This window comes from Cebus imitator, unplaced genomic scaffold (assembly GCF_001604975.1).
Source record: "Cebus imitator isolate Cc_AM_T3 unplaced genomic scaffold, Cebus_imitator-1.0 Scaffold9, whole genome shotgun sequence".
In the NCBI taxonomy this organism is placed as follows: Eukaryota; Metazoa; Chordata; class Mammalia; order Primates; family Cebidae; genus Cebus; species Cebus imitator.
In genome coordinates, this window is record NW_016107324.1 from 11,003,890 (window position 1) to 11,020,357 (window position 16,468).

General features: G+C 38.1%; 1 protein-coding gene across 2 annotated transcripts in view; it reads left to right on the plus strand.

The window, feature by feature from the left end:
- The window catches only part of GATM (glycine amidinotransferase), a 17,656-nt gene extending 4,948 nt beyond the window's left edge, over positions 1-12,708 (plus strand). Inside the window, exons 3-9 of one of the 2 annotated variants that reach the window (XR_001830098.2) lie at positions 4,228-4,423; positions 5,498-5,688; positions 6,946-7,083; positions 7,244-7,408; positions 8,931-8,994; positions 9,745-9,877; positions 11,607-12,708. Coding sequence is in view for 1 of the 2 variants with exons in the window: in XM_017545460.1 (XP_017400949.1) it covers positions 4,228-4,423; positions 5,498-5,688; positions 6,946-7,083; positions 7,244-7,408; positions 8,931-8,994; positions 9,761-9,877; positions 11,607-11,719 (984 nt within the window). In the remaining variant the exon portion in view is untranslated. The remainder of the gene's footprint in view (positions 1-4,227; positions 4,424-5,497; positions 5,689-6,945; positions 7,084-7,243; positions 7,409-8,930; positions 8,995-9,744; positions 9,878-11,606) is intronic. The other variant, XM_017545460.1, reaches the window with a different exon arrangement.
- Positions 12,709-16,468: the final 3,760 nt, after the last annotated feature.

Consider the following 16,468-nt stretch of genomic DNA (forward strand, 5'->3'; position numbering starts at 1 on the left):
GTCTCACACTCCTGACCTCAGGTGATCTGCCCACCTCGGCCTCCCAAAGTGCTGGGATTACAGGCGTGAGCCACCGCGCCCAGCCTGCTTTTGTCTTTTTAAAAATAAAGCCCTTGATAAAGTACCTTTTATAAAATACAAGATTAATCAAGATTAGTGTAATATAAGCTTATACATACATTAAATACATTTCTATTGTTATTTTTTAGCCTTCCAAAGACAGTATTTAAAAATTCACTTGGCAAACCTCTGTAAAGGATTATAGGCTTTGAAAGACTATAGAGGTTCAAGGAATACAGACATATTTGCAACAGATTATTAAAAACATCATATGCTGAGCATCTAATATAGTGTTAGTTATCTTGCAGACAACTTGGTAAATGATTGTTAGCTCATTTAGCAGGGTTAATAAAGGAAGTGTAAACCCATTTCTAGATATTTCTTATAAAATGTATTGTGCCCTGATCATTTGGACTTTGTCCAACCTTTGTCAGATTATAAACTACGAGAAAAATTCACATTTGTTCAAATAACTTTTTTCTCCCAGGAAAGTTTAATTTATCAAGGCAAGCTTCACTCTGCACAAATAGTCACATAGGGAGGATACTTTGAAATGAGTCTGGCAAGACAGCATAACTCTGCATCTCCTGTAACTCAGTGTTAAATTTTCAAAGGCTTCTTGTCCCTAGTGGATTGTAGGAGATGTGCCTGGCATGAGAAAGAGGAAGTGGTGAATGGATAAGTAGTACCAGCATGTGTCTGAGAGGAATATAAAGAGTCATTATTACCCTCTTTCTGGTTGCTGTTGCAGAAATTCATAGGAGTAGAAAACAGTAGAGTGCTTTTATTTTGTTTTTTGAAAGGGTAGCTTGGTCTTTAAAAACGTTTAATGCTGATAACATTTTTCATAGGCCAGAAATTCAGTCTGCTGTTTGCCTACAGACCTTTAAAAGTAAAGAACTAATTAAGGCAGGGTGCAGTGGCTTATGCCTGTAATCCCAGCACTTCAGGAGGCCCAGTTGGGCAGATCACGAGGTCAAAAGATCAAGACCAGCCTGGCCAACATGGTGAAACCCTGTCTCTACTAACAATACAAAAATTAGCTGGGCGTGGTGGCATGCACCTATAGTCCCAGCTACTCGGGAGGCTGAGGCAGAATTGCTTGAACCCAGGAGGTGGAACTTGCAGTGAAATCATGCCACTGCACTCCACAATGACAACAGAGCGAGACTCCATCTCAAAAAAAAAAAATATATATATATATATGGGGGATAAGGAAGGGATAGCAGTGGGGGGGGGATAGGGGAGGGATAGCATTAGGAGAATTACCTAATGTAGATGATGGGGTGATGGATGCAGCAAACCACCACGGCACATGTATACCTATGTAACAAACCTGCGCATTATGCACATGGACACCAGAACTTAAAGTATAAAAAAAAAAAAGAATTTTAAAAAAAAGAACTAATTAATGATTCAGACCCCAGGGGTCAGCAAACTTTGTCTATCAGATAAGTAATTTAGGCTTTGCGGACTATCAGTCTTTGTTGCAACTACTCAACTCTCAACTATGCCATTGTAGTGCAAAAGTGGCCAGATAGACAGTATGTAAACAAATGAGTGTGCCTATGTTCCCATAAAACTTTATTTACAAAAATGAGCAGTAGGCCAAATTTGGCCCATGGACCTTTGTTTACCAACCTCTATTTAAGAGTTTCACTGGCATCATTCAGTTTTTCTAAAGACATGTTTCTTGGCTTATTCCCTATTCACCAAGCTGGGTTCCAGTGTAACTGATGTGAACCTGGATATTGAACTAACAAGAGATAAATCTACTTTCATATATTTCATATTTATCAGACTGAGATAAAAATGGAAGTAGAGACACAAAATCTAGAAAAGATACTGTCTTTGACATTAAAGAAGTAAACATCTAGATATTTGGTCAGTCTTGATGAGGAAAAGCCATTGGGACAATTTGAACCTGTTAAGCAATTCCATTCTTAAAAGTTTTTACATATCTAGTTAGAAGTGTTCAAACCAGCATAACATGGCCAAGTCCCATAGTGTATTAGGGACACTATTCGAATAAGAGTCAGAGCACTTGAGTTCTAGTCCTGCTTGTCCAGATAGTTAGCAAGCACGTGACCTCCCAGAGCCTCTTTCCTTACATGTGAAATAAGCACATGAGAACTTGCCCTGTTTCTCTGATGGGATAGCTGGGAGACCAAATAAGAATACCCAGCTAAAGTAGACACATTCTGACACACTTGAGTCCATAACCAAGTTTTACACCTTCTTTCTGCTACTTACTGCTTTCTGAAATTATCTGATTTATGGTGGAGACCCTTATATCTGACATGATCAGGACTAATAGTTGGTCAGTTCATCAATTATATAAAGAAACATTTTTAAAATACCTGCTTTAAACATTTTAAAACAAAAATCTAAATTTAAAACATTTTTAACTTAAAATATATCAATGTACGTTGCTTTGCTAATTTTTTGATAAAGATTTAAGGCTTTTTCATAGAGTTTGGATTCTCTGATTGGAGTTCTGCTTCATCTAGCTTGAAAAATGGGAAGATACATCATGTACATTTCTCAAGGTATTTATGCAGATTGAGAACTTAGACTGTGCAAAACAATCTGAATGGATAATCTTTCTAGATTTTTACATTTTTGAAAACCAATATTTTGGCCAGGTGCGGTGGCTCACACTTGTAATCCCAGTGCTTTGGGAAGCTAAGGCAGGTGGATCATGAGGTCAGGAGTTCGAGACCAGCCTGGCCAACATGGTGAAATCCCCTCTCTACTAAAAATACAAAAAGTTAGCCAGGCATGGTGGCAGGGGCCTATAATCCTAGCTACTCAGGAGAGTGAGGCAGGAGAATCGCCTGAACTTGGGAGGTGGTGGTTGCAGTGAACTGAGACCACACCACTGCACTCCAGCCTGGGCAACAGAGTAAGACTCCATGTAAAAAAAAGAAAAGAAAAGAAAAGAAAACCAATATTTTACAGCTGTTGCACCTACCCTAATTCAAGAATAATTTTTAGCAAATTGATTTATCCTTTTTAAAGCCTTCACCTGTTTTCTGTTTGGTTGTCTTTTAAAATATGTATAGCTGTAGAAACTTTCTAAATTTTTTTTTCTGTTACTAAAAATTTGTGACTTTGCTTATCAGATCATTTTGTTCTATGACAAAAAGACCTGAACAGATGTGAGAGCTGAATGGATTAGAAAAAAGAGAGGTGTGGTTGGCATGAGTTATATTGACAGTGAAGTACTAAAGGCAGACTTGCATTATCACACAATTTTGTCAAGTGTTAATTCTGTTGAATGGGAAAATCAATAATGGTTATTGGTTTTTTTTGAGATGGAGTCTCACTCTGTTGCCCAGGCTGGAGTGCAGTGGCGTGGGCTTGGCTTACTGCAACCTCTGCCTCCTGGGTTCAAGCAGTTCTCCTGCCTCACCCTCTGAAGTAGCTACAACTACAGGCATGTGCCACCAGGCCCAGCTAATTTTTGAATTTTTAGGAGAGATGGGGTTTTGCCATGTTGGCCAGGCTGGTCTTGAACTCTTGACCTCGAGCAGTCTGCCCACCTCAGCCTCCCAAAATGCTGGGATTACAGGCTGAGCCACCATCCCTGGCCAATAATGGGGCTTTAAGAGAAATAAAGCATATTTGAAAGTATGTTCCTGATATTAACAGGACAAAATATCTTTTTTTCCCCCTCACAAAATACCTTGAGGTGCTGTTTTCCAGACAATTCCAAGATGCATAGGTAGCCATGGTTTTGGCTTAGTATAAGTGTTTTTATTCTCTTATGCTGGTTTGTGTGTTCTCTTGTTTCATTTCATTGAGGCTGTCTAATGGAAGTGCTATGACCTGTTTTGTCTGCAAAACATGGTTAAAAAAAACTGACCAAGAGGATTCCAAGCCTGTCTGAAGGTAAACGTGCTGTTAGTGGTTGGGCATGAGATCTCAGGCAGAAGGAGCCAAAAGGCCTCAAAATATCAAGATATTTCAGAGTTCTTCATTCAACAGATATTGAGTGTCTCCCCAGAGAGCTCGTGTGCCCAGTGCTAGGGATCAGCACTGAACGTGACATGGTTGTAGTTTCAATTCCCATACCTTATACAAAGAGCTGTTCACTGCCTATGAACCTATCCTGAGCTGTATTTTTCTGCTGTAAGCATTGCATTTATTTGTTTCTACTTCCAGGCCAACACATATGAAAAGTACTGGCCATTTTACCAGAAGCATGGAGGGCATTATTTTCCCAAAGATCATTTGAAAAAGGCTGTTGCTGAAATTGAAGAAATGTGCAATATTTTAAAAATGGAAGGAGTGACAGTGAGGAGGCCTGACCCCATTGACTGGTCATTGAAGTATAAAACTCCTGATTTTGAGTCTACGGGTAAGTGATGTTACATAACTAAACTGCCAGTGTCTGAGTTTTCAATGTCTTTCTTAATGTGTAAGGGGAAAACTCCAAAAAATTTCTTGGAGAGTCCTTTGGTTTGCTAGTTCTTGAAAACTTTAAAGATTTATTTAGGAATGGTTTGGTCCATGTTGATATGATTAAGATGTATACAGTCTAAACTCCATTTCATCTAGTGGAATCTCCTCGAAAGAACAATTTTTCCTAAACTTTATAGTCATTTCCTTACATAAGAACAGTGGATTCGTTTAATTTTATGCAAGAACAGAAATTTAAAGGGGAATAGAAACATTTGCATTTTATTTTTAACTGACATTGCTGTACAACTGTTGTTGTGCCTTAGGTCACTGATCTAATTTCTAGCTTTAGATTGATCCTTGGCTCAAATTTTATCTTGTGATACTGATAGTCCTTTAAGAGCTCTGTTTCTGTATAGCAAGAAAGGAGCTTACAAATGGTGAAAGCTTGGTGGTTCAAAATCTCTTTGTACAAGGACTTTATTCCTTCACTTTTTTCCTTTTCTTTTTTTTCTTTGCTTCCCCACCACCACACAGAATTCATGTTAGCAATCTAGTGTGTATGATTCAAATTTTTTGCCATTTTCATATATACATATATAAAGGTATTTTTAGTAATTTTTTAACAAAAAAAAGAGGTCATATTATATAGACTTTTTTTTTGAGACAGAGTCTCACTCTGTCACCCAAGCTGGAGTGAAGGGGCACGATCTCTACTCACTGCAGCCTTCGCCTCCTGGTTCAAGAGATTCTTCTGCCTCAGTCACCCGAGTAGCTAGGATTACAGGCACGTGACACCATGCCCAGCTAATTTTCTTTGTATCCTTTTAGTAGACATGGGGTTTCACCATGTTGGCCGGGCTGGTCTCGAACTCCTAACCAGCCCCGTCAGGATCAAGTGTCATCTGCCTGCCTTGGCCTCCCAAAGTGCTGGGACTACAGGCATGTGCCACTTTGCCTGTCCCTATATAGACCTTTTTTGTTTTGGAAATTAACACTACTGAAGTTGTCATGGAATTTTTTGGTCTGACAGGTTTGTACAGTGCAATGCCTCGAGACATCCTGATAGTTGTAGGCAATGAGATTATTGAGGCTCCCATGGCATGGCGTGCACGCTTCTTTGAGTACCGAGCATACCGGTCAATTATCAAAGACTACTTCCACCGTGGTGCCAAGTGGACAACAGCTCCTAAGCCCACAATGGCTGATGAGCTTTATGACCAGGTGAGTCCCTAATAATAGGCTAGCTTATTACTAGTTTTTCTAAATGATCCACAAAGAGTAAGATAATCTGATACCTTGTCTATATTATACATTTTAGAAATAGAAAACATCATCTTATTTTTTGAAAGTGATTGATTTATGATGAATATGATAAGAGTAAATGATCCTATGATAATAATAATAATAGCTAACATTTTTTGGTGCTTACTTTGTTCTGGGTCCTGGGTTAAACCCTTTATTTACATCCTCAATCCTGTTTGTTTTTCATAACAACCCTAAGGATACTGTAGTATTATTCCATTAGAGGGGGAAAAACTTGCCTGCAAGTGTACCACTATTCATTAGTGGAACCAGAAAAGCCACTAGACTGAAGTTCACTTTCTTCTTCTAGAAAAAAAAAACCTGGTCCACAGGCCAAATTCACAGTAAAATGAAATATATGTTCCTTATTAAATCAGTTACCATTTGATCTTTTATAGAAAAAATTTTAAAATCAAAATTGCTTCTAGGGGTTTAAAGACAGAAATAAATAATGAATTAATTTTGCCACTCCAAATCAAATTTGGCAGGGGAAACATGGCATCTCAATTTATGGTATGAGTTAGGCTCAGGACCAAATTCCTTTTCTAAAAGAACAGAATGACTTCATCCAGTTGACTTTCCATATGGGTCATGGAATATTTTCAGAATCAGATACTGCCTCACCACTTTTTTCCTGAGTACATAGTCCCCTCTCATCCTCAGGGGATACATTCCAGCCCCTCAGTTGATGCTGTTAGTCAACTCCATATATTTTGTTTTTTCCTATATATACATACCTATGATAAAGTTTGATTTACAAATTAGGCACAGTAAGAGACTAACAACAATAATTAATAATAAAATGGAACAATTATGTAAATATATTTTACTAAAAGTTAGGTGAGTGTGGTCTCCCTGTTTCTCTCAAAATATCTTAATATTTTGTGATGACACTTGACTGTGGGTAACTGAAACCATGGAAAATGAAATCATGTGTAAAGGGGGACTACTACATCAGGAAATTACTGTAAAGCCTAGTTTCTTGTTTTATTGTTGTTTTGGTTTATTTATCATGGACCTGTTTTTTTCCCAGGCCTGTTTGAGTGGAGAACTGAGTAGTAATATTTTGGGAAATAATGTTAAACTAATATTTTTAGTACTGTATACCTTATAAATAATTTTCTCAAATTATTTATAATCCAATGCATTGAGTGTGTTTATTCTTGTTCCAATTAGGCTTATCCCATCCACTCTGTAGAAGACAGACACAAATTGGCTGCTCAGGGAAAATTTGTGACGACTGAGTTTGAGCCATGCTTTGATGCTGCTGACTTCATTCGAGCTGGAAGAGATATTTTTGCACAGAGAAGCCAGGTTAATGCAGGCTGCCTCTGAAATTTCACACTATATTATTGTATTCTTTAATTCCAAATTAAAATATTTTCATCCTAAATTTTTTTCACTTTGAATATTTTTAGTTTTCTAGACATAGAACCAAGTATTTGTAGATTGTATCTCTTTCTTTTGTTTTCAGGTTACAAACTACCTAGGTATTGAATGGATGCGTAGGCATCTTGCTCCAGACTACAGAGTGCATATCATCTCCTTTAAAGACCCCAATCCCATGCATATTGATGCCACCTTCAACATCATTGGACCTGGTCTTGTGCTTTCCAACCCTGACCGACCATGTCACCAGGTAAGAGATTTCTTGGGACTCTGGAAAAGCAATAGAATCTAGTAACTAAAATAATTGCCACTGTTTTTTGTTTGTTTGTTTGTTTTTTGAGACGGAGTCTCGCTGTTTCTCCCAGGCTGGAGTGCAGTGGCGTGATCTCTGCTCACTGCAACCTCTGTCTCCCAGGTTCAACCGATTCCCCAGCCTCAGGTCCCGAGTAGCTGGGACTACAGATGTGCACCACTATGTCCAGCTAATTTTTTTTTTTTTTTTGTATTTTTAGGAGAGACGGGGTTTCACCATGTTGGCCAAGCTGGTCTCAAACTCCTGACCTCAGGTGATCTGCCCGCCTCGGCCTCTTAAAGTGCTGGGATTACAGATGTGAGCCACTGTACCTGGTCAATAATTGCCACTTTTATTTTAAGCACTTCCATGATTCCTAATGGTTCTAAATGACAGATTCAGCAACACTCAACATTATTATGATCAAACATTGGATCTCCTATGGTTTGTTTATTACAAGATGTCCAATATGCAGAAATATACATAGTTGACACAATAATTAGCATGGGATCATCAGACTTTGGCTGCTTGCTATTGTCAAAGCTTCCAGTTTGTGCATATGTGTGTATTTTTATCAAACAGGGTGGTATTATCTCATAACTTGCAGTAGTGGTTCCACAGCACTGAACTGTAGACAAGATGATCCCTGCATGGCCAAGGCAATGCCACTGGGCAATGATTGTCTTCCCTCTACGGTGGGTTAGGCTCCCATTGGCCAACCCTGCTCAGTAGGGAGAAGCAGAGCCACTGCATGGCAGCTGGTCTATCCCCTTCACCTGCAGTCTCCTACTTTCTGTCCACAGCTCCCTAATTCCAGTTAGGTGGTGAGTGATTTTCTGTTATTTGCAAGGCTGTAGTACAACTTTTAAAAACCACTATTATACTGTGTCACTGTTCATTTCTGTTTTTTATTTTTAAATCCAATGGCCACCCCTTCTTACTCATTTCATTTTATTATTTATTCATACAGTAAGTGGGTGTGTGAACACAGGGATGGCTGAGTTGTAAAGGTCACTAAGAACAATATGGTTCTTTGAGAATGCATAGTTAACACCTGTCTTTATACCATGGTCTTAGATTCAAAGTGATGGGCAAAGAAATAAAAGGACTGTGGGTTTGACATACTCACATTTTTGTTTCCTTGTAACTAAATAGGAAATTTTTTCAGTTTTTAAAATGAGAATTTCTTAAGGAATTGTCTTTGGTATTTTAAGTCTCTGAAACCTGAGAAAAATATAAGACTATTTTTAAAAGCGTTAACATTTCTGTTACTTTTCAACTTTAATTTGGAGATTTTATGTACATTTTTAGGATTCAGACAAAATCATCAAATGTTTAGAAATTTTAATTTATTTATTTTGGAAGCTGAGAAGACGGCTTCTCAAAAATAATTAATGATAAAGGCTATTAGAGACTAAGAGTAATAATAGTATATGTGGATTTAAGGATTTGAGTTTTTTTTTTTTTTTTGGTCTTACAGATTGATCTTTTCAAGAAAGCAGGATGGACTATCATTACTCCTCCAATACCAGTCATCCCAGACGGTATGTTTACTTTCATACACTGATAAGCTAAAATGATTACTTTAGTGACCAAGGATCTTTTGCCTATAGAGAGCAAATGTTAGCAGCTTAAAGAAAGTGTTTCCTCAGTAAAGTGTAAAGTGGTGCTTTGGATTACGAGCATCAGAACAAGGCTGGGACTTGTGTTTGCAAGTTTTTCTTCCATAGATAATGAAGTGAGGAGAAGACAGAATAAAACAACATCACATAAATCAAGATATGACTCTTTTTTTGAGACAGTGTCTCGCTGTGTTGCACAGGCTTGAGTGCAGTTGTGCAGTTACAGCTCACTATAGCCTCAGGCTCCTGGGCTCAAGTGATCTTTCCACTTCAACTTCCTAAGTAGCTGGGACTACAAGTGCAGGTCACTATGCCCAGCAAGTTGTTTTTTTATTTGTAGAGCTGGCATCTTGCTATGTTGCCCAGTGAGACACCATCTCTGGGCAATAGTGTCAAACTCCTGGGCTCAAGGGATCGTCCCACCCCAGCCTCCCATAATGCTAGGATTACACCATGCCCAGCCAAGATATGACTTTTAAAAGAAAACAGGGTAAAATTCAAATGTATAATGAGTATGGATTGATTCATACCGTTTGTAGATAAATTGTTTTAAGATTAAAATAAGTGTTCATGTGGAAAGTAAACTACTGAAAGAATTGAGCTGTCACTTTAATATTCTTCACTTGTAAATCCTTGCTTTAAACAAAAATGACAGCAGACATGGTTTAACAGTTGTTGCTGTTTTTAGATCATCCACTCTGGATGTCATCCAAATGGCTTTCCATGAATGTCTTAATGCTAGATGAAAAACGTGTTATGGTGGATGCCAATGAAGTTCCAATTCAAAAGATGTTTGAAAAGCTGGGTATGTACAACAAATGAAACATGTTGTCATACATGAAAATATTAAATGAGAATCACTAAAGAAATGACATGATAGGTTTGATATATGGTTTATCTAATTCAGTTTGGTTCCTTTTAGAGGCACCAAGTTATTAACAGAAGGTCAGTATTTTTGTTTTCAACATGCGTAGCCCCAAAAAGTTAGAGATGCATCCTGAGCTCCTGAGACACTCCTTTAGCAATAAGTTTATCAATCTTACATGACTTAGCCAATCTCCTGGTGCCCATGTGTGGAAAACCACCCCTTTGAAGATGGGCAGATAGCTTGATCAGCCCTTCTTCAAATAAGAAGTCATGTGGGTCCTTTAAAACCAACTTGTCATCACATACTTTAAAGGACTCATAAGGGTACAGATACAGAAGTGACTTTTATGTGTGATAAGCATAGTTAATAAAGTAGTGAAGTGCAATAAAGGGTGTTGTAAATCATTCAGTTTTGAACTGAAGAGCAGGACTGGGTTTTACTTAAGTAGAAGTTTACTTATCCTGATATCCAAAATTTAGACCAGTGATTCCAGTACTATTGAGAAAAATGTTGAAGGAAAGGATTTTCATATGAGCTATTATAAAGGGGTGTGTGTGTGTGCACGTGTGTGTGTGTGCACGTGTGTGTGTGTATATGTGTGTATGTATGTATGTTTTTTTTTGGAGACAGCTCTGTCACCCAGGCTGGAGTGTGGTGGTGCCACCTAGGCTCACTGCAACCTACAATTGCTGGGTTCAAGCAATTCTCCTGTCTCAGCTTCCTGAGTAGCTAGGATTAGAGGCACACACCACCATGCCTGGCCCATTTTTGTATTTTTAGTAGAGATGGGGTTTCCCCATGTTGGCCGGGCTGGTCTTGAACTCTTGACCTCAAGTGACCTGCCCACCTCTGCCTCCCAAAGTGCTGGGATTACAGGCGTGAGCCACCATGCCCGGCCAGGAAAGTCTTTCTGAATGACTCATGCCGCTGCCTTCTCCCTGGCTATACCAGTGGATCCTTTAGTGACTTTGTAGCTTATCCCCCTCTTAAAATAATTAGTTCCTTGAGGAAGAAGAATAGATTTTCTTTTTAAAACCCTACTATGTCTAACACAACAGATATTTCTGAAATACTGTTGGTTAAATAGGCCAGTCACATCACAGCCTTGTCATTACAGATGGTACCAGATTAAACTGATTGTTGGATTTGCTTTGGTACCTGTATAACCATACAAACCTAGATATTAAAATACCAGCTCCTTCCATTGTTTCCTTAAGGTGGCCTGCTGAAGTTAATCTGTATCAGATAAACTCTCCTTATATGTGAATATGTAAAGTCAGTGTTTCAGGTCAGCTAAATTATGCTTTGCCTACTAAATTAACATGGTAAAATTAGACAAAGTAGTTAATGTATAATTCCAAAAGGCCTTGAGATTTTAGTACTTGACCATTTTGAACATTTGGTAGGTATATCTGCTTAAGTCTATTGACTTATGAATAGTCAATAGAACAAAACTTCAGAGTCTCTGTTGACTTTTTGGAGAAGATTTTATATTAGTAGGTGAAATATATTTGGTAAAAATAAAATTGGAAGAGAAAAGACTAATCTGGGTTGGGTATCCATAAAGATTAGAACCACAGGATTCCTCCAGCTCTGTAGGCCCACTTTCTCTAGGAGAAGCGTCATGTTAGTCCATCTCACTGACCTCATCTCTCTTTCAATGCAGGTATCAGTACCATTAAGGTTAACATTCGTAACGCCAATTCTCTGGGAGGAGGCTTCCACTGCTGGACCTGCGACGTCCGGCGCCGAGGCACCCTACAGTCCTACTTGGACTGAACAGGCCTGATGAAGCTTGTGGCTGGCCTCAGATACACCTAAGAAGCTTGGGGCAAGGTTCATTCTCCTGCTTTAAAAAGCGCATGAACTGTAGTGCTTTAAACAATCATCTCCTTAACAGGGATTGTAAGCCTGGTTTGTTTTTATTACTTTTCTTTGACATAAAGAAAATAACTTCTGCTACGTATTACTCTCTACTCCTAAAGTTATTTACTATTTGGCTTCAAGTATAAAATTTGGTGAATGTGTACCAAGACAAGAATTAGTCACCTGAGTAACTTGGGCACTAATAATTAACCATCTACCTCTGTTTTTAATTTTGTTTCCAAAAGGCAGCTTGAAATGTTGGTTCTAATCTTAATTTTTTCCTCTTCTATAGACTTGAGAATGTTTCTTTTTTTTTCCAAATGAGAGGCTTAGAATGTACACAGATCCTAAATAGAATCAGATAATCTCTTTTTTCTCTAAAGGAGAGAAAGACTTAGAACATACATAGACCCTAAGTAGAACCACATAATTGTCTCTTTTTCTAATAAGGAATTTGGGTAATTTTTAATTTTTTGTTTTTTAAAAAAATAACCTAGACTATGCAAAACATCAAAGTGAATTTTCCATGAATGTTTTTAATATTCTCATCTCAACATTGTGATATATGCTACTAAAAACCTTTTCATATGCATCGTACCTCATTTCAAGTGAATTATTTTGATCTTTTCCTCTCTTTCCAAAAATTTACAGGAAAGTTTAGTGTAATTGGACTTTGCTATCAGTTCCCATCCTTAAGTTTTGCTATTCAATATCTGATAGATACACTGCATCTTTGGTAATCTAAGATTTGTTTACAAATGTGCAAATTATTTAGAGCATAGACTTTAAAAGCATTAAAAAAAAACTAATGGAGGTAAAAGCTATATGCGATGCAAAATAATTTTAGTGTTGATATTGTATGTGTATTTTTATTCTAATAAACTTTTGTGTTCCAGATTGAATTTGGCATTGGTCTAGTCATTTTAGTATAAGTAAATTATAGGAATGTGACTCTAGGGACAGAATTCTAATTCTCTGAAATAATCAACATATTCATCACAAAAGTAAACCTAATACTTACATTCAGAAATGCTTAGCAAAGTCAGATTTTAGTTTATTAGTTAATTCATTCTTTCAAAAATATCTGAATATCTTCTGAGTATAACGGAGAAATCCTAGGCCCTGGAAGGGAAGACTCTCTGTTCTTAAGTTGCGGAATGTTTCTTTTTCGTGAAAAATCTACATAGAATATGTACTTTGAAGGGCCGGACACGGTGGCTCAAGCCTGTAATCCCAGCACTTTGGGAGGCTGAGGCGGGTGGATCACGAGGTCAAGAGATCGAGACCATCCTGGTCAACACGGTGAAACCCCATCTCTACTAAAAATACAAAACATTAGCTGGGCATGGTGGCGCGTGCCTGTAATCCCAGCTACTCAGGAGGCTGAGGCAGGAGAATTGCCTGAACCCAGGAGGCAGAGGTTGCGGTGAGCCGAGATCGCGCCATTGCACTCCAGCCTGGGTAACAAGAGCGAAACTCCGTCTCAAAAAAAAAAAAAAAAAAAAAAATATGTACTTTGAAATGAGTCACAGGTTTCAACCATACCCGTACTAATGCCTTTAACCCCTTTGCATCCTGGTGTCCTTTTACATCCATTACAGAAACACCTGTTAGTCCTACACATGGACTGAATCCTACTTGAGAAAACTATCCAGTTGTGTGGGTTGGTGCACATTAGGGTATACATTCACACGCCTAAATACTACCCAGCATTTCTGTTACACAGCCCTCTGCATCCTCCTCAGTAGCTATTCCAAACCTTCACTACATTTTCCTAGCTGATCATATTGTTGCATGTTTCATAGAGGAAATAGAGACCATCAGGCATTAGTTCCTTCAGTTTATAATCCCCTGTAGATTTATACACATTTGTATATTCTGGTTAGGTTTCTCCTTTCCTTTATAAGTAGTTCTGCCTTCCTCAGGGGATATGTTCCAAGACCCCAAGTGAGTGCCTGAAACCACAGGTAGTACCAAACCCTATATATACTGTGCCTTTTCTTATACACGCAGACCTATGATAAATTTTAATTAAGATTAAGTTAATCTGGTGCAACACATTGCTGTCAGAACACGTTTTCTGTTCATGTCTTACAAACGAAAATATAATGCCTTTTCCTTCTTAACTAAGCACTTATCAACACACTGTGGCCATAACTTTTGCCATGTGTAGTACGACAGCAAACCTAGCATGAATTTCTTTTTCCTTTATCACAACTTCACAGGAGATTCGTTCTTACCATGAATCTCAGCAACCTCAACATACAACTTTTTTCTTTTCTTGTTGAGAACTTTCACCTTTTCACTTAAAGAAAGCCACTTAGGCTTTTCTTTGGTATGTCCAAATTGCTAGCATCAAGACTTGCATTTGGGGTCATTATTAAGTAAAATAAGCTTACTTGAATACAAGGACTATGATCTGCTAACTAGACGGCTACGAAATGACTGAAGGGCGGGTGATATTTACAGTGCCATATGCTAGATGGGGGAGGATTCACGTCCCAGGTGGAGGGAGTGGAGTGGGCCAGTGCAAGATTTCATCATGCAGCTCAGAACAGCATGCAATTTAAAACTTATGAATTATTTATTTATGGAATTTTCCATTTAATATTTTTGAACCATGGTTGACCACTGGTAGCTGAAACTGCAGAAATTGAAACTTTGGACGAAGGGACTACTATACTACCTAAGCTGCCAGAGAGAATAATCAGGCCTTCACCTCATTGCATGCATTTGCTTCTCAACCCTGTATAAAGGGTCACATCTCTCCCTGCTGTAGAAAAAGGGGTGACCTTCTGAGCAAGTCTAATCCACATAATCGTCCTTTGATCCTAATCTTTCTCATTTTTCAGAATTTGTTATACCAATTATCATTCTTCTTGTAACTCTAGCACCACCACTGCTCTGTGTGTGAGAGAGTTTTCCCCCCTCAGAGAAGAGTCATGCTCAAAACAATCCACAGTGCAGTCTACATCCCTGATCCATGATCAAGGCCTTATCATGACAAAATGATCACTCCTAGTCTGAGAGCTACCACTTGTCTTACAATATCATAGAATCAAATAGATAATCAAAATGTATATACAGATTCCACACATTTTTAATAACCAGCTCGTTTGGACTTATACAGATAGCTGAACCAACCAAAAATTCTAGCATAAGCTTTCTCATATATTTGAACTAACTTTACAATTCATTTGCTTACCTGATCTGTAGTAATGTGTACTTTGTAGCATGTATCTGTTTAGTGATTACAAACTATAATTATTGTTGCTGAAGTCAAAATATGCTTCAGGCCAATCCTGCTCCATAGGGATAATATTCTGAAGGGAATGTAGTTCAATCTCCCAATACATTTGATTGTTAGTGTTATAAGTTTTATTAGCTTCTACAATATTATTTTTACCTAATTTCCTAACGGAGACCCACCTTTAATCCCCCTCATGTTAAATTGCAAGATACAGTTCTATAACTTTGTGAATGAGCACTTTAATGCTTTGTTACTCATTTTTAAAAGCAGATGTTTTAATTTTTTGTGTGTGTGTGTGGACACAGTCTCATTGTGTCACCCAAGCTGGAGTGCAGTGGCACAATCTCTGCTCACTGTAACCTCCGCCTCCTGGGTTCAAGTGATTCTCCTGCCTCAGCTTCCCGAGTAGCTGGGATTACAGGCATGTGCCACCACACTCGGCTAATTTTTTTTTGTATTCTTAGTAGAGATGGAGTTTTACCATGTTGGCCAGACTGGTGTCAAACTCCAGAACTCATGTGCTCCGCCCGCCTCGGCATTCCAAAGTGCTGGGATTTATAGGCATGACTATGTGGTCCTATTCCCTCCAATTTTCTATTATCCTATTACTTTGAGAGTGAAAACTAATCTGATTATTGGATGTGATGTTTCAGTCCCTAATCCTGTGGAAGTCTTATAGTTAATTATAAATGGCATCATAAAGGAGAAAACATTTGTGGGATTTTATAGGAAGTTAGAGGGACCCACACTATTCTCTTCAAACTGCCAGGGTGTACAAATCCCAAGGCAGATACCAAGGCTGGAAGTAGTGTGAGGTCAGTGATGTACTTACCATGTTCACAAAATTTAGGGGGGATCAAAAAATCCTCAGTAATCCAGATAAGTATTATTCCAGATAAGTATTAAAGATGATACCTGATTGCTGGCATTCCCAAGTGCCCGAAAAAAGCAAGCAAAATTCTTTTTTGAAAAAATGCAACATCCATCTAGGCTTCAAATTATTTCTGACAATAAAATCTCAAATACAGACTCCCCTACATAATCAAATACAGACAGATGCAGGAGGAGAAAACACCCCTTTAGCAAAACAACATTAAAAAGACACATCCACAGGGACTCCAGATACCAGATTACTAGACACAGACTATAAAGCATCATCCCACAGAGAAACCCCATATCCATTAGTAGTCACTCTATTTCTCCCCCAATCCTTACCCTCAAGTCCTAGGCAACTACTAACCTACTCTCTGTCTCTATCATTTTGTCTATTCTGGACATTTCCTGTAAATGGAATCATTGAATAAGTGGTCTTTTGTGATGAGCTTCTATCACTCAGCAAAATATTTTCAAGTTTCATTCATTTCGTAGCTTGTATCAGTACCTCATGTATTCTTTTTTTTTTTTTTTTTTTT